This window comes from Geotrypetes seraphini, chromosome 4, assembly GCF_902459505.1.
Source record: "Geotrypetes seraphini chromosome 4, aGeoSer1.1, whole genome shotgun sequence".
NCBI classification, from domain to species: domain Eukaryota; kingdom Metazoa; phylum Chordata; class Amphibia; order Gymnophiona; family Dermophiidae; genus Geotrypetes; species Geotrypetes seraphini.
In genome coordinates this window covers 282,394,907-282,420,288 of record NC_047087.1, presented here as the reverse complement: position 1 = coordinate 282,420,288, position 25,382 = coordinate 282,394,907, and the positions used below count along the sequence as shown (strand labels likewise).

Sequence of the window (25,382 nt, the reverse complement as noted above, 5' to 3'; positions counted from 1 at the left end):
TGGCACTGATCCCCAGGAGAAGGGAGTAAAAGTGCTTTTGGTACCTGAAAATGCAAATGGAATCGGCATAGTGGTCCTCATTAGCAATGTCAACAGTTGTTATAAACAGTGCTTTGTGCAGTCACCGAGCTGTATTAATTAGGACACAGGAATTAGCTTATGTGATTTGAAATCCCTATAACCCACAGGAAAACTAATGCCTGTTTCTGATGCTGATCCTTAGGAGCTGATTAGACAAAGGACTCCAGCTGCTTTATAATATCTGAAAACACATCCTACATTTCTATCAAGAACTTGTGAAATTCTGATCATTGTATGCTATAATTACACCACTTTAAATTCTGTTAACATCTCTCCCCTACCATCCCTGAGGGTAATTAGAGAAGTTGTGTGGAAAGTTAGATTGCTTGCAGGGGTACCATTAACATGTGTCCTTACATACTTAACATTAATTAGGTATTTGACTTGCCATAAAACATTTTTTTTTAAGCTCAAAGGGAGAAACGTCAGAACTCCTCTTTCCCTGCTCCCCAAAAGCAGCTATCATGAAAGTTAATATTTTGACAATAGTAAGTAAATTGAAAATAAACAAATATGTCATGGCCAGATAAAAAATATTTGCCCTTAAACAACCATTTACCCAAATGTATGTTTTGGGTTTTTTTCTCAGGCAGTCCTCAGACCACAACACATTTATGCCTGCTTGGGGCTGGGGGTGACTCAGAGACAGACTACGAAAACAGACAGGAATCATAAAGCTCGTCTTGTAGTCTACCCAAGTTCAGTCCTGTGCAATTCCACAGTCCCCAGTTGATCTCTAATTTTCCTTCACCTTTTTGCAGCTATGCTGTGCACTTACTCTTCCCTCCCAAAACCTGCTCAATGTACAGTATAAAGATCTTTAAAATTATGTAGTGCAGCCCATCACTGGGTCTATAGGCACTCACTTCTTCATCAATCTCTAAAATACTTTATTGTTTTCTTATTAAATTCCTCGATTTTGAAGCTCTCTCATATCATACTATCTTCACTCAAACATTACGCTTAGCTTTATGTCGGCATGGGCTCTTCTGATGTTACGCCGTGAAGCTTTCTCAAGAAAACATCCCCCTATTTAATCCACTCATCTCTTTGACCATGTTTCTTCTTCAGTCAAACTTAAGAACTGGTCTCTAAAAAACTTTGTTTTCATATTAAACAACTAGTCTTTAAGCCCGTTACATTAACGGGTGCTAGAATAGATGTGTGTATCTGTCTTTCTCTCTCTCTCCTTGGCCGCTGTCTCTGTCTTTCTTTCTTTCTTTCTCTCTCTTTTTCTCGGCTGTCCACCACCACCCCTTGCCTGCTCCCCGTCCAGTAGTAACCCTTCTCCCTTCGTATTACCTCCCACGTGTCCAGCAGCACCCCTTCCCTGCTCCCCCTGTACAGCAGCAGCCCTTCTCCCTTTGTTTTACCTCACCCCTGTCCAGCAGAACCCCTTTACTGCTCCCCCTGTCCAGCAGCAGCCCTTCTCCCTTCATTTTACCTCTCCCATGTCCAGCATCACCTCTTTCCTGCTCCCCCTGTCCAGCAGGCCTTCTCCTTTCCTTTTACCTCCCCCTGTCCAGCAGCACCTCTTCCCTGCTCCCCCTTGTCCAGCAGTAGGCTTTCTTCCCTGTCCAGCAGCACCCCTTCCCTGCTCCCCCGTCCAACAGCAGCCCTTCCCCTTTGTTTTACCTCCCCCTGTCCGGCAGCACCTCTTACTTGATCCCCCTGTCCAGCAGTAGGCCTTCTCCTTTCCCTGCTCCCCCCTGTCCAACAGCATCCACTAGCCCAGGCAGCCTCGGGGCTTTTGATAGGCCGGCCCACCTTGCATTATCGAAGTGGGCCAGCCTAACAAATGCCCCGCGGATATGTTTGCTAGTCTGGGGGTGAGAAGAGGCGGCCCGGCAGTGCAGGAGTGAAACCTCCACCGCCATTGCAAGCTGCCCCATGTACCGGAAATCAAATTTGGCATGGAGGCAGAGAGCACGGTGGCAGGGATCACAAAACCCTAAGGGCACATGCACACTTAGGGTTTTAGTATAGAGGATAAAGTATTTTAGAGACCAATGAAGAAGTGAGTGCCTATAGACCCAGTGATAAGATGGTTCCTGGGCTGTACTACTGAGGTCTTGATCTACTGTACTGTACTGTATGTTTTGAGGTCCAATTATTTGTAATGTTGAATAAGAGAGCCACTGTTGATTGTGCATTTATTCTGTGCATTATTGAATACTTTTTTTTGTCTCCACCACCTCCACTGGAACTGGAAGGTCAATCCATATGCACACTAGAGAATGACACAAGGACAAAATTTTCCCTGTCCCTACAGGAACTCATTTTCCTATCCCGGTGAGTTCTTTTCCTGTCCCTGCCCCATTCCTGCAAGCTCTGTCCTCATCTGCACAAGCCTCAAGCACTTTAAAATCATAAGTAGCAACATTCTAGAGCTCAGATTGTGAGGTCATAATACCTCATTCCACCAATGCCTAAGCTCCGTCCTCATCTGCACAAGCCTCAAACACTTTAAAATCAATAAGTAGCGACATTCTAGAGTTCAGATTGTGATGTCATAATACCTCATTCCACCAATGCCTAAGCTCTGTCCTCATCTGCAAAAGCCTCAAACACTTTAAAATCATAAGTGTTCGAAGCTTGTGCGGTTAAGGCAGAGCTTAGAGGAATGGGGCAGAGACAGCAACAAAACTCACGGGGATGGGGCAGGGAAACTGAGTTCCTGCGGGGATGCGGAAAATTTGTCCCTGTGTCATTCTCTAATGCACACCACCTTTTCAGTGAAGAAAAATTTGCAGTTGTTGCTTCAAAGTAGAAATGGGCAGCCAGAACATTTTCCATTTTTTCTTTCATTTCAAAACGAAGACGGAGAAATAGTGCATACTATTTCCATATAGTGTGCCCTTTTTTTTTTAGAGACCATGCGTGCGCTTATCAGTGACATTCATTTTAAATGACAGCCCATCCCCTTGAAGTCCTCTTGTTCACGAGCATTCTTTTTCCTCTGGAAAATGTTTGCTTCTTGTGCATTAATGATTGTCATAGCCTCCCTGTCTTTCCTTTCCAGGCTGGAGTACTGCCAAGGCAATGTCGTCCTCACTGCTTCTCACTGAAACAAATTGGGAACTTTGGTGCAGAAGCCAGGAAACAAGTCCCTGTCCTTCTTGTGGTATCGCATAAGAACATAAGAAGCGCCGTCTCCAGATCAGACCTTCGGTCCATCTAGTCCGGCGATCCGCACTCGCGGAGACCCTGTCAGGTGTACACCTGGCGTAATTTCTAGTCACCCATATCCTTCTATGCCTCTCGTAAGGAGATGTGCATCTAGTTTGCTTTTGAATCCTAGGACGGTCGATTCTGCAATAATCTCCTCTGGGAGAGCATTCCAGGTGTCCACCACTCTCTGAGTAAAGCAGAACTTCCTGATATTAGTCCTGAACTTGTCCCCCCCCCTTAGCTTCATTCCGTGTCCTCTTGTCTGTGTCAAATTGGACAATGTAAATAGTTTTTTCTGCTCTATTTTGATGATTCCTTTTGAAGGTCTCGATCATATCCCCTCGCAGTCTTCTTTTCTCAAGGGAGAACAATCCCAGTCTCTTAAGTCGTTCCTTGTAGTCCAAGTTCTCCATTATTAGCTCTCTGCACCCTCTCCAGCAGTTTTATATCCTTCTTTAGGTTGGGAGACCAATGTTGGACACAGTATTCCAAGTGGGGTCTGACCATTGCTCTATAAAGCGGCATTATGACCCTCTCCGATCTACTCGTGATTCCTTTCTTTATTATGCCCAACATTCAATTTGCTTTCTTTGCCGCTGCCGCACATTGTGCTGACGGTTTCAGGGTCCTATCTATCAGTACATCCAGGTCCTTTTCTTGTTCGCTCTTACCCAGAGTTGTACCTGACATTCTATACTTATTCTTTCTGCCTAAATGCATTACTTTGCATTTCTCCGCATTAAACTTCATCTGCCATTTCTCTGCCCATTTCTCTAACTGATACAAATCACTCTGGAGTTCCAGTGTGCAGGGTACTTTTCCATTCTCCCTTTTTTGCTGCTCTCTGAGACAGCAACGTGAGTGTGTCGTCCATATTTTAGAGCCAGTGTTCCTATGGTTAGTCCTGTGTTTCATGCAAACCTCCTGGACATAACGGTCAAAATGAACAAATTCCTTTTACTGACACATTTTTTCTTTTTCACTATTGTGGCAAGTGTCGTCTCCACCCACCAGGGCCATCCTGACGAACAGCGATAAGAACATAAGAATAGTCATACCAGACTAGGGCTACCATATTGCTCCAGAAAAAAAAAAAAAAAAGAGGATGGATTGAGATATAGTAACATAGTAGATGACGGCAGATAAAGACCCGAATAGTCCATCCAGTCTGCCCAACCTGATTCAATTTAATTTTTTTTTAATTTTTTCTTCTTAGCTATTTCTGGACAAGAATCCAAAGCTCTACCCGGTACTATACTTGGGTTCCCCACTGCTGAAATCTCCATCAAAACCTACTCCAGCCCATCTACACCCTCCCAGCCACTGAAGCTCTCCCCAGCCCATCCCCCACCAAATGGCCATACACAGACACAGACCGTGCAAGTCTGCCCAGGACTGGCCTTAGTTCAATATTTAATATTATTTTCTGATTCTAGATCCTCTGTGTTCATCCCACGCTTCTTTGAACTCCGTCACCGTTTTCTTCTCCACCAACTCTCCCGGGAGCGCATTCCAGGCATCCACCACCCTCTCCGCAAAGTAGAATTTCCTAACATTGCTCTTGAATCTACCACCCCTCAAGCTCAAATGATGTCCTCTGGTTTTACCATTGAAAGCAATGGAAGTAAAACGCAGATGTCTCAAATCGTCCTCCTTTTTCTGGAGCCATATGGTAACCTTATACCAGACCAATGCTCCAACAATCCCAGTATCCTGTTTCCACGGTAGCCAATCTAGGTCATAAGTACCTAGCAAAAACCCAAACAGTAGCAACATTCCATGCTACCGATCCAGGGCGAGCAGTGGCTTCCGCCATGTCTGTCTCGACAGCAGACTATGGACTTTTCCTCCAGGAACTTGTCCAAACCTTGCACTTTCTGGTTCCTGGAGTTTCCTTTAGCTAAATGCTACACACAGAGGTGTAGCTAGGTGGGATGCAGGGGATGCTACTGCCCTAAATGGATTTTGAATGAAATGACACCTTTGCGGATTAGGCCTGTAGCCTGTTACAAAAGATCTGCTCCCCCTGACGTGGAAACCTGACTACGCTTCTGACTCCAGGTCCCAGATATAGGGCTCTGGGGCTAGCACCAGGCAAAGTTGGGACGCTGTTGACCATAAGAACTAGTTACCCAAATGCCCCTGGGGTATTCCCCTCTGATAAATACAATCTGCCTGATATTCAGCACTATTAAACTATCCAGGAACAGCTCCTGACTACTTAAATAACGCTACATTTGATAAGTGCTAATATTCAATGCAAGATGGTCGCTGAATATTAGTGCTTAGCGGCTAGCCTAGGGTTACCAGACTTTCAGATTTACCCGGACATGTCTTCTTTTTAGAGGACATGTCCTGACGTCCGGATGGCTTTTTAAAACCCGGCACCCTGTCCAGGTTTTGAAAAGCTTCCAGCTGATTTTTTGTGTGCTGCGATCCCAACAAGCGCTTGAAATATTGAAATTGGCAAAGGTAGACAGGAATATCAGGTATGGCCATGGATTTGGACTTGGAGGATGAGATGTACAGCGTCAGCATCTATGAGACAAACTTGGGGATTTTTTTTTAATATAGAAGTTTTTGGACCCCTGTTAGATTACAAAAATTAGATAGTTCTAACTCAAATAGATGCTGGCACTGTCGTCTCGATATAGGGACACTGGATCATTTATTATTCTATTGTCTTTTGATACTTAACTTTTGGAAATCTATCTGGGGACATATTAATCTGATTATGGAGACTGTGGTTCCGTTATCTTATGATACGGTAATTTGTGGAACTTTATTATCCCCTAAGCCTCCAATTGATAGGCATAAAAACAGACTGTTGGGTATTTTGACTGGGATAGCCATCCAAATGGTCACCAAAAATTGGAGGAATTTTGATCGTTTGAATTTTACATTTTGGCGGCAATCATTATGTTTGTGTTATAGGTTTGAAAGAATGATTTCTGATCAAAGGGGTAATACTAAGGTGCGCTAGCGTTTTAAGCGCACGCCGAAGATTAGCACATGCAAACCCCGCGCTACACGGAAAATACTAATTAAGCTCTATGGAGGCATTAGCATCTAGCGCGTGCAGCATTGTAGCTCGCGCTAAAACCACTAACGCACCTTAGTAAAAGGAGCCCTAAGTTATTTCAACTAATGTGGGGTCCATTGACTCATTTTATTAATAATAATAATTGAATGGGTTATTACTATACTTCTGGTTACTCTTACACATCCAGGGTGGGGGGTGGGAGAGAGGGGGGATATATTTGATATTTAAGATATTATATTGGGGAGGATTTATGATAGGAATGTATGTAATGTATGTTTTTTCTGGAGCTTATGGAACTGGTTGGGAGGGTGGGAGTGGGCGAAAATGATTTTTCACATATTTCTGGAAAGATGCAAGTGTTGTTTATTGAATTATTTATGCATTATTTTCTGCACTATTGTTAGCTTGGAAAATTAAGAAAGACTTACAAAAAAAACAACCCAAGAAAAGCTTCCAGTTCGGGACCACATCGGGAGGGCATGCGCACACGTGTGTGATGTCACTGCGTCACACCTGCACGTGCGCAGATGCCCTCTCAACATGGCTGCGAGCACGAGAACAAGTTGAGGGGGGCGGGGCTGAGCAGCAAGACTGGAGAGGAACAGGGTGGAACGGGCAGAATGAGGCAGGGCTGGTGGAACTAAGTGGGCCTGGGAGGGACGGGGCCATGGGTCCAGATTTTACAGTAGTAACATCTGGTAACCTTAGGCTAGCCAGCTATGTCATGTGACTTAGCTGGCTATCTGTGAAGTTTAAAGCACTAGCCAGCTATGTTTAGCAGCCATATCAGGCAGTTTAAATAGCTGGTCTATCTTTGGCCACTATAAACTTAGTCAGCCAGCGCTGAATATCATCTTGGCCAGCTAAGTTTATAGTGGCCAAAAAGAGACCGAATATTCAATGTCGGTTACGGAAAATGGTCCAGCATTGGATATTCAGGCTTAGTGCCAACCACAGGTGTCAGCTTGGCTAACTCCCGAGATCTGAATATCGAACCCAATGTCTCCCATTTGCTTTCCTGGGACCTTTGGGGTAAGAAGAAATCACCAATCTGCAATCTTTAACAACAGAAGATAACTTTACTCAGCTGCTCCTGGCAGCGTTTCTTGGCGATTTCAACACACAGGCACTTGTTATTATCTTCATTTTTTGCAGTATATTTTATGCCTTACTTACCATGAACCCCTGACGAAGGCGTGTTGTCCGAAACACAGACCGTGTTGAGTCTCTTGGTTGGTTCATATCACTGCATTTTAAGTTTGATACAATAAATTTTTGCCTGCATCGTGTACATTGTCTGCAGTTTTTGTTTGGTTTTCCAACAATAGGAGTGTCAGCATATAATGGACAAGTTTCAAAGAAATAGACAAGTTTCAAAGAAAAACAACCCAGAATTGAAAATTTTGATGTAGATCCAAGATCTGTTAAGTACCTCACACAAAAAAGGAGGGAAAGAATAATTTGATGCCAGAGGCTAAGGTAGTTCAGCTGAACAAAAATGAAATAAGCACTTTTTACAAACACTTCTATCTCCACAGTAAATTATAGAATAATTCCTGTCATTTCCCTCTTTCACATATACTACCAAGGGAAAACCACTATGAAGATTAAATATAATTTTCTCCTCACCACATAAATAAACAGATTCTGTCAATATTTTTCCTTGGCAGAACACAGTGAATCATTTCCTCTTTAATATACAGTGCACACTTACCTCAAATACACTTCATTTCAGAAATCATTTTTTTCTCTCTTCAAATAATCCTACCTGAGGAACATTCAAACATACAGTACCCTCCTTAGGGTTACCAGATTTTCCATCTGGAAAATCCGGACCCCTAGACAAGCTTCCAGGCCCGCCTAGGCCCACCCATAGGTGTGATTCTGTAAACGGCGTTATCACATGATTGACACGTGATCGGCGTCCACTTTTAAAGCTGCCACCAACAACAGTGCTGTTTGTAGAATCCAGGCCTTAGAGTCTTCTGGCTGACCTCAGGCCTGTACAAAAGTTTCTGTTTTGCCCTGCACTCATACACAAGCACTGCAGCTAAGTATATCTTTAGAATCAATATTCAGCATTAGTTGCACACACTACTTTGACAGGGCTTCTGATTTTCATATTATCCAGCTTGTTATTTTACCACTGGACAACAAATTTTTCCTAAGGTTTTGCTTCCTTAAAACAAACTGGTGATTATGATAGACCCCTTCAAAATAAACACAAATATACTGTATCATGTAGGAATTTTGAGAAATACGATGGTATCTTTAATCAACTATAATATGTTTTAATGCACAAAGTTTCTGATACGCTGTGATAGTTAACCGTGGCTAAAAATGTTTTCCTGCTGGGACATCTCGTTGCAGTGTCCAACAATAGTCAGCCAGCATTGATGGATTCCAGTTCCCCTGATATCTTTTTTCCATAGTGGCAATGTCCTGGTGAAACTTTTCACCATGTTTGCCGCTGACTGCACCAAGATTTGCGGGGAAGAAGTCCAAGTGTGAATGTAGAAAGTATATCTTCAGTGACATGTTGCACTTCAAGGTTTTGTATGTGCTAAAAAGTTTGTCTACCAGTTGAATATAGTTTGGTGCTCTGTAACTGCCAAGAAAATTCTCAACGACATCCTTGAATGCTTTTCAGGTGATTTTCTCTGGCCTGACTAACAGATCTTCAAATCTCTCATTGATGACGTGTCTGATCTGTGGATTGACAAAAATGCCTTCCTTAATCTTGGCATCAGTTATTCTTGGAAACATCTGTCTTAGATCAAGAAAACCTTTGCTTTCCTTGTTCATTGCTTTTACAAAATTTTTCATCAGTCCAAGTTTTATATGAAGAAGAAGCAAAAATATCTTTGTCAGCTCAACATGTAGTTCAAGCACCACATATTTCTGTCCTGGAACATGTTCTTACAGAGTGGCCAGTTCTTTTGAATGTAATGGAACTCAGTAGTACGGTTGACCGAGTCACAAATAAAACAACAGTACTTGGTATATCCAAGCTGCATTCCAAGTAGTAAAGCTACTACTTTAAAATTATCACAGATGTTCAAGTTGTACTTTGTGTACTGGATATGCTTTAACAGCAGTTTCATGTTTTCATATGATTTTATATAGCCTTTTCAGGCAGCATCCATCAAGCCCATGGACAAGCATGCCCAGACTGCATCTTTTCCATGGATGTTATGCAACCTGAATGCACGCTTGGACATGCCCAGACTGTATCCAGCAAGGTATAATGTGAACAATAGGCCTACTGTATTTTTTGCTCCATACGACACACTTTTTTCCCATGTACCTTTTAAAATGCCCGCACCCCATACGGTTCTCCCTAGCGTCGGTAAGCACCCGAAGCCTCCTCTTACTCTCATCCGCAGTGTCCAGATTGGCTCTCCCTAGTGTTGGTGAGCGCCCGAAGCCTCCTCTCACTCTCACCCACAGTGTCCTGACCCAGCATCCCACCCTCGCAATGGGTGGGGCTTTACCTCCAAGCTCCTTCCTGACCCAGTGAGAGAGGTCGTCTTCCACGCTGTGACCGCCGCTGACCTACTTATGGCAGCCTGCAGAGCGAACTTAGCAGCCAAGTCATTTAATTCAAGCAAATTATATAGAGCAGATGGGGCATAAATATCTAAATATGCCTAGGCAAAATACAACCACAAATACCTCTGTGATCCTTTTTTTTCCAATAATGTATGACTTTGAATGTATTTCCAAATTCTGCAAAAAAATACTAGTTTTATTTGGAATGACAGGCAAAAATATCAGCATCCATGGCACAGAAATTTCCTAAGCAGATTATAAAAAGATCTTATTTTATAATTAGTGAAATTCCCCCATCAACCAGCATTTCAGTCTGGCTTACGTCCAGAGAATTGTTTTACTGACTAACCCAGACAGCAAAACAAGTAAGCAAGACAGCCTTATGGTCTTGTGCAGTTAGGTGACATCAGCCCCTACAGTCCAGAGAAACAGCTAATTCACAGATGCTCTAGCCCAACTGGTGAACATTTAGAGGCTATTACATTCAGAGACACTCAGGCAGCTTAATGTCCTGACAGGGAAAACAGAACAGAGTCAGTTTATCATGCAGTCTTGGGTAAGAACCTGTAGATACAGAGTGAAATAAAGTTTCTGGCAAAGGAGCCATGAGGTCTCCTCTATAGCCAAACTGTTTTTCTCCCTGCTTCTGTCTCTCCAGCTGGATTTTTGTCTGTATTTCCTCTACGCTGCCCATTGTCTGGAAGTTTCTTCCTGGGTTGTCAGTTCAATGTGCACATGAGGCTGTAGCCTGGAGACAATCTTTCTGAATGGCTGGTGCATAGTAGTTCTGGCATTTTCCAGCACGTGCAGAGTGGTCTTGGTAATGAGAGATGGTAACCATCTGTGGTAAAGTTCCCTCAAAGGACTGAGTTTTTTCATGAGCAAAGAAGTGAGTGGAAGTAAGCAATTTTTTTTGTTACTTATCTTGTGAGCATTTCTTTAGATATATACACAGATATGCACACACACACACACACACACACACATATATATATATATATAAAACGTTCAAAGAGAAGTTAGAAAGAATTCCATGAGTCATCCTCTACGTATAAGCTTTCTCGACTTCTTTGCCTGTAGTTTATAGCTACTCCGAGTAAACTTCAGATAACAGATGTTTAATGCAACTTCAAAAATAACACTGCTCTCCCCTTGTATGAGCACCACTCAAAAAAAGAGGAGGGGATAGTAAGGGTTCTTTTGAACGCAGGAGAGAACCCCTTCATTGTCTACCATCTGCTTCTCATAGTACTTCTGTTACTGATGGTAATATACATACTGTATATACACCAGGGAATTATGTACCAAAAAAATTAATGTACAGAAAAACAATACAACATATTGGACAGAATTTGGCTCTCAGTGAGCCCATAGCTTGACAGTCCAGCATCTTCCTGTTGGCCAAGTGAACAGTAATGTTCAGCAGTACTCTTCACAGAAACTTGGGTTACAACCAACCATAAAATAATTTGCAGTGTTTTTTGGTAGGTTGCCAAGGAGCCACCAGGCTTGAGCTCCACTAGCTGAGTTACCAAACGTGGTTAGAGAAGCAAGCTGAGAACAAGGGAAGCCAGGACTCAAATCTCACTGATGTTGCTTCAGATCTTGGACTAGTTATGTAACCCTTCATTGCCTCAGATAGGAAACTATAAAATCATAAGCCCTCTAGAGACATAAAAATACCTACTGTACTTGATTGTAACTTGCCTTAAGCCTTTAATGAGAAAGATATGATATAAATCCAAATCCAATACAAGGTATAGTGAAAAGTAATACAAAACATTACAAATATCACCCAGGATCTACAGAGCAATTCCAACATATCATTAAAGAAGTAACGTCAACAAGTCATCACAAACGCTGCAGTGAGCACTGGAACATCAATAACCCTACTGGAAAGCTAAACAAACCAGATTAGAACAGATCAATCATGCTGTTGATGCTAACTGAAAACCATGTCTCTTTCACACAAACAGAACACAGACTTTCACCCAGTAGAGGGTAAGTAACCACAAAATAAAAATAGAAATACAAATTAAACTGAATCCCCAAGAAGCCAGACTCATCATACAGTGCAACACCAGAGAAAAAGAAATCAATGTGTGTCCCCTTATACTAGGTAAACTATAAAGATAGCAGACATAAATTTCTAAAATACAGACATATCCCATCTCTACATTACAAACGCTGGAAGATGTAATGAGTCTTGACAAACAAAACAGTAGCAAATTGCCTGGACTGGATGGTATATATCCCAGAGTGCTGATAGAATTGAAAAATGAACTTGCAGAGCTATTGTTAGTAATCTATAATTTTTCTTTAAAATCCAGCATAGTACCAGAAGATTGGAGGATGGCCAACATAATGCCTATTTTTAAAAAGGGTTCCTGAGGTGATCCAGGAATTACTGACTGGTGAATCTGACATTGGTGCTGGGCAAAATGGTAGAAATTATTATAAAGAACAAAATGATAGAACATTTACATAAGGATGGATTGAGAGAAAGCCAATATGGATTTAGTCATGGAAAATCTTGCCTCACCAATCTACTGCACTTCTTTGAGGGGGTGAATGAACATGTGGATAAAGGTGAGCTGGTTGACATTGTGCATTTGGATTTTCAAAAGGCATTTCAATATTTATCTCTTCACTTTGCCCCTTAAAAAAACAAAAAACAAAAAACAGAGGCATTACCTGATTCAACGAGTGCAATGGACTTAACAAGAATATTGGAAACCTCAGTGGATGAAGCCATCTCATATTCTACACTTCTGGTGACTTTTGTTTTCCAACAAGATAAAGAGGCACTTCTTAGGCTTTTATGGACCTTTATGGATTCTAAGATTTATATGTTTCCATATTTTTCAAAGATAACCCAGACTAGAAAGAAAGAGTTCCTGCAATTGAGACAATCCGTGCTGTCTTTGGGTGCTAAATTTCAACTTTGATACCCTTGTAAATGTTTGATCCTTTTGGATCAACATTTTTATACCTTCTTTGACCCTCCTCAGTTAAGGTTTTTTCTTGAGGGAAAAGGAGTAATCCCTCCCAGTACCTCTACGCGGACTTAGTCCCTAATCATTTAGAAGATGTACACTGCACCACTGATTTGGTTAATTTTATATTACTTTGATGAACTATCAGATCCCATGATGGAATGTGTATTGCTTCTCCCAAATTGCTGACTTATATTTAGAGAGATTGTTTAGTCCTTAGGGAATATATTTTATTTTATTTTCTTGCTTAACTATATGTAATCTCTTTTTTTCCCTTTATATAGATATTGTTATTGTATATCTATAAATTGAATAAATAATAATAATAATAAAAATATTAAATTTATTGTATTAAATTTAAATTGTGTGTTAGAATTTGCTACCATTTTCAGTATTGTTTTTTTATTCAAGACATATGGGCAGGAAGGATTTGTCATTTTGCAAAAAGCTATTATCAGATTTTGTCTGCTTACCCAAAAAAGTGGCAAATGAGCTTCAACATAGGGAAATGCAAGGTCATGCACGTAGGGAAAAAGAACCCGATGTTCACTTACAAAATGGGGGGATCACCGCTAGGGGTGAGTAACCTTGAAAGAGACCTGGGAGTGATGGTAGACACATCATTGAAGGCGTCGGCGCAGTGCGCCACAGCCTCAAGGAAGGCAAACAAAATGTTGGGCATCATTAAGAAGGGTATCACGACCAGGACGAAGGAAGTCATCCTGCCACTGTATCGTGCAATGGTGCGCCCGCACCTGGAGTACTGTACTGGTCGCCGTACCTCAAGAAGGACATGGCGGTACTTGAGAGAGTCCAGAGAAGAGCAACTAAGCTAATAAAGGGTATGGAGGACCTCTCATATACTGACAGACTAAAAAGGCTGGGGCTTTTCTCCCTGGAAAAGCGGAGACTTAGAGGAGACATGATAGAAACCTTCAAGATCATGAAGGGCATAGAAAGAGTAGATAGGGACAGATTTTTCAAATTATGGGGAACCACAAGTACAAGGGAGCACTCAGAGAAATTGAAAGGGGGAAGGTTTAGAACAAATGCCAGGAAGTTCTTTTTCACCCAGAGGGTGGTGGATACATGGAACGCGCTATCGGAGGATGTGATAAGCAGGAGCACGCTACAGGGCTTCAAAGAAGGTTTGGATAGGTACCTGGAAGACCAAGGGATTGAGGGGTATAGATAGGAGTAGAGGTAGGTTATAGGGATAGGATTAGAGACAGTACAGAATTAGTCAGGGACACTATTCAGGCAATTAGGCCTGATGGGCCGCCGCGGGAGCGGACCACTGAGTAGATGGACCTCGGGTCTGACTCGGCAGAGGCAACTTCTTATGTTCTTATGTTCTATTCAGTATTAAATCTTGTGGCCAAAGTTTTTGCTAAAAGCTGAATAGCAGCATATTCGTCCATAATTATTCATGACAAGATGTTCACTTTGTGCCCATCCTTTAAAAAAAAGGGTCTAACATCCAAGTTCCTTTATCTGAGAGGCTAACTATGAGGAGGAGAAGGCTAGAAGGCAATGTTGAACACATCCCTTTTTTAATTTAACTTGTTCTATTTGAAAAGGCTATTGGAACACTTCACAAAGGCATAAAATAATTTAATATTCTACAAATAGGGAGCACTGTTATTTCCCCCGGGTGCAATGCCCATCCATGAAAATCACTCTTATTTTCTGACCTTCTGAATGCAATCTGAAAAGAAATGAATGCCAAGAAACGTGTGAGATGCAATGGTGCTGACTAGCTAAAAATAAGAATTTCATATGTTAGTACCAACCTTAAGGATTTGTATTTTGGAATCAAGCTCTTTTCTTGTGGTCAGTTTAAGACCAAGAAGAAATATATGCAGATTTCCAAACATCTTTTGCTTTCTTGTGGAATCACTGTCTTCTTATGAATTGTCTACACTGCCCCTAAGAGTCATATTATTGTACCTTGTACAGTAAAACTTTTTTTTAAATATAAAAACATATAGGTGACAGGTATTCAAACACCAATGCATGATCCAAACAAATATTTTAACATATTTCAAAAGAAATATTCCCAAAAGGTTTTTGGCAATCATAGTGTGCTCAGATAGTCATAAACCTCATTTGACCTAATTCCCTATAACCACATATTTATATCCACTTGTGGTTCCCTTTCTTAAAAAATGCATACCGCTGAACATCATTGTACAAAATATGCAATACAGAGAGCTTTACAAATTTCTGTATTTAACTACTGAATGCAACTGTATTCAATTATTGTATGCAATTGTATTCAATTATTGAATGCAAACAAATTAAAAAGATATAAGCAATAATAAATTCTTTGTTCTTGCAATGTCCAAACTAGAGAATGACACGGTGATGAAATTTCATCCCCATTCCCATCCCCGTGGATAACTGTGGGAAACCATCTCCATGTCATTCTTTAAGGAGAGTGGGAAGAATCAGAGTATGAACGGGCACAACCTCTGACCCGCATGCCTTGCATTGAAGAATACTGGAGTAGAAGGACTGAGGTTGAGATAGACACTAAAGAATGACAGTCTCTGGTATCCAGAGCAGATATTGTGATGTCATAATGCCTCATTCCATCAATGCCTAGGAGCCAATCACATCAGTGATGTCACAATGGCTTCAATATTCTATACTTGGCTCAAATAAGAATCAGAGTATGAATAGGCAAAGCCACTTATCTCAAGCCTTGCATTGAAGAATGCTGGAGTAGAAGGACTGAGGTTGAGATAGACACTAAAGAATGACATGGGATGGCTTCTCGTGGTTATCTGCGGGGATGGGAATTGTGTCACCATGTCATTCTCTAGTCCAAACATTCCAGAGGTATATTAATTTAGCTTAACAGTTTTCCATCACAGATTGTTTATAATCTGATAATACAGAAGAAAATTCCCAACTCAACAACAATTTATTATTTCTATAGCGCTACCAGGTGTACACAGCACTGTACATTGTACTTGTAAGGGACGGTCCCTTCTCAGAAGAGCTTACAATCTAATTTATGAAAGACACACAGGACAAACCCGAATTTTGGTAGCAAAGTTGCCCCAGTCACTAGGTGGACCAGGTGTCTACTTAGTTTGACAGAATTTGTGCTGCCAGGCTCGACACTGCTACTCCCTACCTCTTTTTAGGCTGGCCAGATGCTTAAAGAAGCATCAGTGCAGTGCAAGCCCGATAAACATAGACCTGTGCTGAAGCACTACTTTGTCCCTAACCCATCTTTATCCTGCTTTGTCTGTTTTAATTAGATTGTAAGCTCTATTGAGCAGGGATTATCTCTTACGTGTTAATGTGCAATCCTGCGTACGTCTAGCAGTGCTATAGAAATTATAAGTAGCAGTAGTAGTGGTTTACTTGCAGATCTGCGATGTATGCCCAATATTACATGACCTATACAGAATCTCCCCCCCCCCCCACTGTGCTACTACTTATTATTTCATTTATATTTTCATATCTGTCAGAAGGGAAAAGCCTCAGAATCTTCTGAGTAAAATAAAATGCCTTGGTAATAAGAACATAAGAACTGCCATCTCCGGATCAGACCCATGGTCCATCGAGTCCAGCGATCCGCACACGCGGAAGCCCAGTCAGGTATACACCTGATGTAGTTTTAGTCACCTATATCCCTCTATGCCTCTCGTAAGGAGATGTGCATCTAATTTGCCTTTGAATCCTAGCACAGTGGATTCCTTAATAACCTCCTTTGGGAGAGCATTCCAGGCGTCTACCACTCGCTGCGTGAAGCAGAACTTCCTGACATTTGTCCTGGACTTGTCCCCCCTTAGCTTGTCCTGGACTTGTTTCCCCCTTAGCTTCAAACCATAACCCCTTCTGACTGTAGCAAATCTGTTTTTGTAGAAAAATAATTCTGTCTATTTAATTAGAGAAAACTAATGATAATTTTAACTTGTGGTCTTCAAACATTAGCTTGATCCTCCCGATGACGGCCAGCATTTTGTGGTAAAATTGCCATTGCCTTAGGGAAATAAATCGGACCTTAGCAAACATAGGACTGCAAGTAACTGCGCTATTTCAAAGCCCTGAAGAAATGATCTAAATCAGGGGTGTCCAATCTGCGGCCCAAGGGCCGCATGTGGCCCCGTGAAGTATTTTGTGTGGCCCCAGTTGAAGGTGATGCAATGTTTTCCTCTGCTGCCCCCAGGTGTTTACCGTCTTGCCGGCTCCCTCCTCTGTCTTGCTGCAGCGTTTGCACGGCCCCAGAAACATTTTTTTCGGCCAACGGGGCCCAGGGAAGCCAAAAGGTTGGACACCCCTGATCTAAATGATCATAAGACATTGGCCATCATAGGCTATTCACAGCGACAGAAGAGTGAGCAGCAACCAAGCGCAGCACATTGGAGAACATTCAATATATCAAAGATAAGTCATATGCTTTTTTTGAACGTATTGTGCCCAGACTCTGCCATATGACTGACCACTATACTTGAACAAAAACATTTTCTCGTACAATTTTAGTGGTTTTTTGGCCAATGATAGAAGCATGGGGGAGAGCAGTTGAAGCGCTGTGTTCTCTCTCATAGCTCCGGTGCTTGGCTTCTGAGGCCTTTTCCCTTTGTACAGAAGTTCCTGTCATAATCTTAAAGTTGCACTACTGGTATGTTGGATTTAAGGCATATTTCTGGCAATTAATACCCAGCTATTTATAAATGGAGTTTTTAAAATTAGTTTTGTATTTTGTGTACTCCAGTTCCTCCATTTATTTGCTTTTATAATTTGTGTTATAAACATATAGGTACACACAGAGCACATGTATACAGTTACTGTATTTCCCCATGTATAGGCCGCGGCTTATACATCGATTTTGCAAACCGACCTAATGGGTGCGGCTTGCTTAAATGGGGAAGCCTATACATGGAGCAATACATCATCCCCCCACCCCACCCTTAAATACTTCCCTCGCGAGAACTGACGGCAGCAGGAAGGGTGCGGAGTAAGGCTTGAGATCGCAGACATCACTCCTGCCCTGCCCAGTGTGTTTGGAGGAGGCAGGTGCGGCCGTCCAGGAGGATTACCAGCGAGGGAGGTATTTAAGGGGGGGGTGATGTATAGGCCGCCCCATTGTAAAGGCCCCTTAGAAATACACCTGGTCTGAAGAAGGTATACCGTATCTCCCCATGTATAGGCCTCCCCTTTGTATAGGCCGCAGGAAATGCCGATGTAGGTTTTAAAACTCTTAGATAAGCTGTGGCTAGTAACATGGGGGCGGCTTATCTAAGAATTTTAAAACTTACATCAGCATTTCCTGCGGCCTCTACAAAGGGGAGGCCTATACATTGGGAAATACGGTATACCTTCTTCAGAACAGGTGTATATTTCTAAGGGGCCTTATATGTCCCTAGTTTATGAAGGTACAAAGCCACCTATGGTACCATTATAAAAATGCATAACACAGGCACTTTTCTTGGACTTTTCATATAAGCACACTATTTTCAAATTTGCCCCCACCTTAAATAGTGCCACTGAAAATTGGCGCAATTTGGTTAAAGTGAACCACTTAAACATGGTTGACAGTGTACCTGGCCTCAAATTATATGTTTAACTATAACCTGTTAAATTTAGTGATGCTGATCTAATCGGTTAAATATTCAGATTTCCACTCATAGTAAACTGATTATGCCACCACTGAATATGACCATAAGAAGGCAATTCTACTGTATAAGAGAGTGCCCAGATTCTCTATACAGCGCCATTGTTGACAGCCACCTTAAAAGTGGCCGCTGATCGCATGTCAATCACGCAACGGCGCTGTCTAGAGAATCATACCTCCGGCAAAGGTAGGCGCCAGAAATGTAGGCCTTGAAAAAACCCTGGTCCACATTTCCGGCACCTATCTTTGACATAAATCGCACCTACAATGCCATCAGGTGCCAGTAGGGCACCTACCGGTGCCCGAGTTACGGTGCCGTTTATAGAATATGGGTCTAAGTGCCCACATTTCTTTAAAAAATACTACCATAACCTGTCAAATACAAGTGCATGGTTTCATGTGTGAGTACTTATAACAGTTATAAAGTAGTATAAATGCTTGCACCTAGGTCGGGAAAATACTTGCATAAACATAGGGCTCCTTTTACTAAGGTGCGTTAGCAACGATGCCGCGCGCACTAAACGCTAACGCCTCCATAGAGTTAGTATTTTCCGTTTAGCACGTGATTAGTGCCCGCTAAAAACGCTAGCGCACCTTAGTAAAAGGAGCCCATAGTGTTTTAAAATCTATGCACATTTGGGCTCCGTCTGCCCTCCACACAAACCCCAGGCATGTGAACCTCTACCTGTGCAGCACATGCCATTGAAGACTGGCATGTAGCCAGCTTGCCTTGTACATGTCAATATAGTATGTTAACATAAGAACATAAGTAATGCCTCTGCTGGGTCAGACCAGAGGTCCATCATGCCTACCAGTTCACTCACGCGGCGGCCCATCAGGTCCAGGACCTGTATAGTGATCCTCTATCTATACCCCTCTATCCCTTTTTCCTTCAGGAAGTTATCTAATCCCTTCTTGAACCCCAAAACCGTACTCAGTCCTATGACACCCTCTGGAAGCGCTTTCCAGGTGTCCACCACCCTTTGGGTGAAGAAGAACTTCCTAGCGTTGGTTCTAAATCAGTCCCCTCTTAATTTTTCCGAATGCCCTCTTGTTCTTGTAGTTTTAGAAAGTTTGAAGAATCTGTCCCTCTCCACTTTCTCTATGCCCTTCATGATCTTGTAAGTCTCTATCATGTCCCCTCTAAGTCTCCGCTTTTCTAGGGAAAAGAGCCCCAGTTTCTCTAATCTTTCAGCATATGAAAGGTTTTCCATACCTTTTATCAATCGTGTCGCTCTTTTCTGAACCCTCTCGAGTATCGCCATATCCTTCTTAAGGTACGGCGACCAATATTTGACACAGTACTCCAGATGCGGGCGCACCATCGCCCGATACAACGGCAGGATAACTTCTTTCGTTCTGGTTGTAATACCTTTCTTTATAGTACCCAGCATTCTATTTGCCTTCTTAGAGGCTGCTGCGCACTGTGCCGACGGCTTCATTGTGTTGTCCACTATTACCCCCCAAGTCCTTTTCTTGGGTACTTTCACCCATAAATAAGGGCATAAATGACTAGAAAACCAGCATCTGTATGTATACTTGACACCTAAATCTAGGTTACTCTTTACATAATTACCCCCTAAGTGTGGACTACTATGAACTGAATTATTTGATATGCCTGTAGTTGTAGGTCGGGTCTGGAGTACTGCGTTCAGTACTGGTCTCCGTACCTTAAGAAGGATATGGCGATAGAGGTTTTGTCAGCAGGAGACCTGAAGTCATGATGCCACTATACAGGTCCATGGTGAGGCCTCATTTGGAATACTGTGTTCAATTCTGGAGACCACACTACCGGAAAGATGTGCTGAGAATCGAGTCGGTTCAACGTATGGCCACTAGGATGGTCTTGGGGCTCAAGGATCTCACGTATGAAGAAAGACTGAATAAACTACGGCTGTACTCACTTGAGGAACGAAGAGAGAGGGGAGACATGATTGAAACGTTTAAGTATATCATGGGCCGTATCGAGTCGGAAGAAGATATCTTCTACCTCAAGGGACCCTCGACCACCAGGGGGCATCCGCTGAAAATCAGGGGAGGGAAGTTCCATAGCGACTACAGAAAATACTTCTTCACTGAAAGAGTAGTGGATCATTGGAACAAACTCCCACTGCAGGTGATTGAGGCCAACAGCATGTCAGATTTTAAGAGAAAATGGGATATTCACATGGGATCCCTAAGGGAGTAAAATCAGGGGGGGCGGGTATTTGGAATGGGCAGACTTGGTGGGCTATGGCCCTTTTCTGCCATCTTTTTCTATGTTTCTATGATACTCGAGAGGGTCCAGAGAAGAGCAACAAAAATGATAAAGGGCATGGAAAACCTTTCATATGCTGAGAGGCTGGAGAAGCTGGGGCTCTTTTCCCTGGAAAAGCGGAGACTTAGAGGGGATATGATAGAAACTTATAAGATCATGAAGGGTATAGAGAAGGTAGAGAGGGACAGATTCTTCAGACTGGCGGGGGCAACAAAAACAAGAGGGCACTCAAAAAAATTGAAGGGAGATAGGTTCAGAACAAATGCTAGGAAGTTCTTCTTCACTCAGAGGGTGGTGGACACCTGGAATGCACTTCCAGAGGAGGTGGTAGAGCAGAGTACGACTTTGGTTTCAAAATGGGATTGGACAAGTTCCTGAGGGAAAAGGGGATTGAGGGATACAATTAGAGGGTTACTATACAGTAATACATCACTTACAGGTCATTGACCTGAGGGGCTGCCGCGTGAGCGGACTGCTGGGCATGATGGACCTATGGTCTGACTCGGCAGAGGCAGTGTTTATGTGCTTATGGGTCCTGGTAATGCTACAGTCTGTACTGTGATGTATGTACTGTACTATTATGTACTGTGGGTCTTGATTGCTTACTTTTGACATTAATAAACTACTTAGCATCTTCTTGGCTCCTTTTGGTCCATTAGCCTTGTTTTGGTTTTGTGGAAGGTCCATTGTCCTGTTCCACTTCCTTCTTGCTCCTATTATGTACTGTGACATCATTATTAGGCGGACTTATCACTCCAAGGGCTGCTTGCACAGGCTGCTTTGGCTCCAGCCTATAACCAGCAGTGCTTCCCAATCTTTTTGTGACTCTGACACCATGATTACAGCCAAATAAAATTGTGTGACACCCCCCCCCCCACCAAGGTGTAGAATAATATGGAGCGCCCACCTATATTGTGACCCCGTTTGGGATCCTGACCTACAATTTGGGTGGTTCTGCTTTAGAGATATGGCCTTCAGAACTAAGCAATGGTCCAGAACAGACCTCACAAGTAGCCTCTGAAAAGTTATTATCCTTTACTTTCTTTCTTATTCTGGCTGTCAGTGCACCCTTATCACACTGCTTTGCAAATCTGAGATCATCAGAGAGCAGCACTCTGAGAACTTTCCCCTGTTTGATGCACCTTAGTCCCTTATCCTAAGGCATGTTGCTCCCTTTTATTTCTGTATCCCACTTATGATTACACCTTTTCTGCACTATAGTTTATGGCCCAACTTCTTAAAAAAAAAAACTAAAGTGTTAATTGGAAACATACATGGGTGACAGGAAAGCTAGACTCGGGAGAGTCTCTGGACATAGTGTACTTGGATTTCAGTAAAGCTTTTGACAGTGTCCCACACCGTAGACTATTAAACAAGATGAAATCGATGGGGTTAGGTGAGAAACTAACTGCATGGGTCAATGATTGGCTGAGTGGAAGACTTCAGAGGGTGATGGTCAACGGCACCCTCTCTGAGACTTCGGAGGTGACCAGCGGAGTGCCGCAGGGCTCAGTCCTGGGACCATCCCTTTTCAACATATTCATAAGGGACTTGACCCGAGGGCTTCAGGGTAAAGTAGCACTGTTTGCCGACGATGCCAAACTGTGTAATACAGTAAGCGAAAGCAATCTCAAGGATAGCATGACGCATGATCTGATCACGTTGGAAAACTGGTCCTCGATATGGCAGCTGGGCTTCAATGCTAAGAAGTGTAAGGTCATGCATCTCGGCAGCAGAAATCCATGCAGAACATACACCTTGAATGGAGAAACACTAGCTAGGACTTCAGAAGAACGGGACTTGGGAGTAATCATCAGTGCAGACATGAAGGCTGCCAAACAGGTAGAGAAGGCCTCATCCAAGGCAAGGCAAATGATGGGATGTTTCAATAGAAGCTTCGTTAGCCGCAAACCTGAAGTCATAATGCCACTTTACAGAACCATGGTGAGACCTCATCTGGAATACTGTGTGCAATTCTGGAGGCCACATTACCGTAAAGATGTGCTTCGAGCTGAGTCAGTCCAGCGGATGGCCACTAGGATGGTCTCCGGACTCAAGGGTCTCTCATACGAAGAAAGACTGGGCAAATTGCAGCTCTATACTCTCGAAGAGCGCAGGGAAAGGGGTGACATGATAGAGACATTTAAGTACGTCACAGGTCGTGTCGAGGTGGAAAATGACATATTCTTTCCCAAGGGACCCTCGGTCACAAGGGGGCACCCGCTCAAACTCAGAGGAGGGAAATTTAGTGGTGACACCAGGAAGTACTTCTTCACAGAAAGGGTGGTGGATCAGTGGAACAAACTTCCGGAGCAGGTGATCAGAGCCACCAGCGTGCTCGACTTTAAGAATAAATGGGACATCCACGTGGGATCCCTGCGAGGGTCGAGTTAAGGAGCTGGGTCATTAGCACTCAGACTTAATGGGGTGGGTCAGTAGAGTGGGCAGACTTGGTGGGCTGTAGCCCTTTTCTGCCATCATCTTTCTAATATTGTTTTCATTGGGCACTGTTCAGCTCTTTAGCAGTACTGACTGATCGGGAAGGCCCAAATGCTTTCAACTCCTAACTCCCACTCACTTGTAAAGTACTCATGTCTATGGTGTCATTCCCTAACCCCTATTTGACCTGTTTGCCTGTTTTAATTACATTGTAAGCGGTTCACAAACAACGGCGCGAAAGACAAAGGCGTGCCCGGACAATTGAGCGCAGCGTGGAGGCGCGCGCCACTCAAAATTACTGTTTTTAGGGGCTCTGATGGGGGTTTTTGTTGGGGAACCCCCTCACTTTACTTAATAGACATCGCGCCAACGTTATGGGGGGTTTGGGGGGTTGTAACCCTCCACATTTTACTGTAAACTTAACTTTTTCCCTAAAAACAGGGAAAAAGTGAAGTTTTCAGTAAAATGTGGGGGGTTACAACCCCCCAAACCCCCCACAATGCCCCCACAACGCGGCGCGATGTCTATTAAGTAAAGTGGGGGGGGGGGTTCCCCCCCCGTCAGAGCCCTAAAAACAGTAATTTTGAGCGGCGCGCACCTCCGCGCTGCGCTCAATTGTCTGGGCGCGCCTTTGTCCCGGCACGCTTTTGACCTGACACCTTGTAAGCTCTATCGGGCTTTAATGTACAGCACTACATATATCTAGCAGCACTATAGAAAAGATAAGCAGTAGTAGTAAAGCCCTGGGAAGTTAAGGTGGGTTGAATCTGGCTAGTATCTGGACATAAAACCACTAGAGAAAATTACTGTATATACCATAGGTATATAGCGCAGCAACAGCATATGCTACATTATCCTATCTAAACTGTCAAAGTTATAAAGTCTGCTGTGACTACCTTGGTCTATAGCCAACAAGTTACGTACCACCACAGTCTAACTGATTTTTACATTCTGGATAAATGACACAAAAAAAAAATATTAATTTATACTTTTATTTTTCTTTTACATCTTCAATTTCTTTTCTTTGACATGACTTTGAAATTGATTCTGTTCTCCCCCGATTCCCAGTCCTGCTAATTTTGAACACTTCTGAAATTGTTCGAAGAAAGTTTCTAAAGAATCACTGATCTGAACATTTATGGGTCTTCTTTATGGATTTGAAGAGTCTATGATTTATTCCCATAGGCATTCATGGTGATATCTTTACTACCTAAAAGCTGCCATCTTAGTTTAGGGCAAAACTGATATCATCAAGTTGAAAATATAATAAAACATGGACTGACAGAGACTAATTAGGAATGTCTTTACAGAGTTTTCTGTTTTCTTAGAAAACATGCATTAAATACTGTAAATAAGAAACAAGTTGTCTTATGAAAATATCACTATCAACTTCAAGCATCAATTGCAACTCTTTCCCTTTTTAAAGATGGTCACCTAGTTTCCAAAGCATTATTGACATAAGTCAGGTTAGGTCTGTTTGACACAGAGTAACAGAAACAAGCAAAGGAGAAAGAGGAATAGAGATAGGGAGTGCACACTAAGGTAATTTACTTTCACTCAGTATTTGCATGACTCAAAGTTCATAAAACTGGAGATAAAGTCCAAAGTAGAGCAAAACAGCTGAAGTCTGCAAAAGATGATCACATGGTCTATTGCCTGAAGAAGGGTTTCCTCCAAAATAGGCCACCTGAGCTGCACAGCGGAGCAGATGGAAGCAAGGAAGAAAGCAAAGAAAAAGATTAAAATAGGAAAAAGAGACAGTAAAACAGCACATTAAGGAGTGAAGCAAAACAAGAATGGAACGAACCAAAGAGAAAGGAACAGGAAAACGATAATGAAGAAAAGAAAAGGGAAGGGGAAGTGAACAATGGACATGGCAAAGGAGAAGAAGAAAAATGAATAGATAGGATGAAAAGGTGAAAAAGAGATTATAAGGGAATTTAAGTTTGGGAGTAAGGATGAAAGAGGGCTTAGTGAGAAAAATTAAAAAAGAAAGAAGGGAAAAAGAGTGATTAAGTAGTATTTTATGCATTTAGGGATAATTTTTATAAGAAGCAGCCATGATTTAAGCACCAGGAATGCTTGTAAATAACCAGAATGCTATCATATATTCTCATATGTAAATGCCAATGTTCCTTCTATGTGCTTTTTAATACAATAGCACCTAAGTGCCATGGCATAGATTGAGAATGGGTGTTCACCTTGATGAAG

General features: G+C 42.4%; 1 protein-coding gene across 5 annotated transcripts in view; it reads right to left on the bottom strand.

Annotated features, from left to right (window-relative positions):
- Positions 1–25,382, bottom strand: part of CRTAC1 (cartilage acidic protein 1) — a 631,767-nt gene that overhangs the window by 102,447 nt on the left and 503,938 nt on the right. Inside the window, exon 15 of one of the 5 annotated variants that reach the window (XM_033942558.1) lies at positions 24,189–24,863. The exons of the other annotated variants lie outside the window; for them this stretch is intronic. Within the exon in view, the coding sequence (XP_033798449.1) occupies positions 24,745–24,863 (119 nt within the window). The 3' untranslated portion in view covers positions 24,189–24,744. Of the gene's footprint in view, positions 1–24,188; positions 24,864–25,382 lie in introns of those variants that run through there. 5 annotated transcript variants of the gene reach the window in all.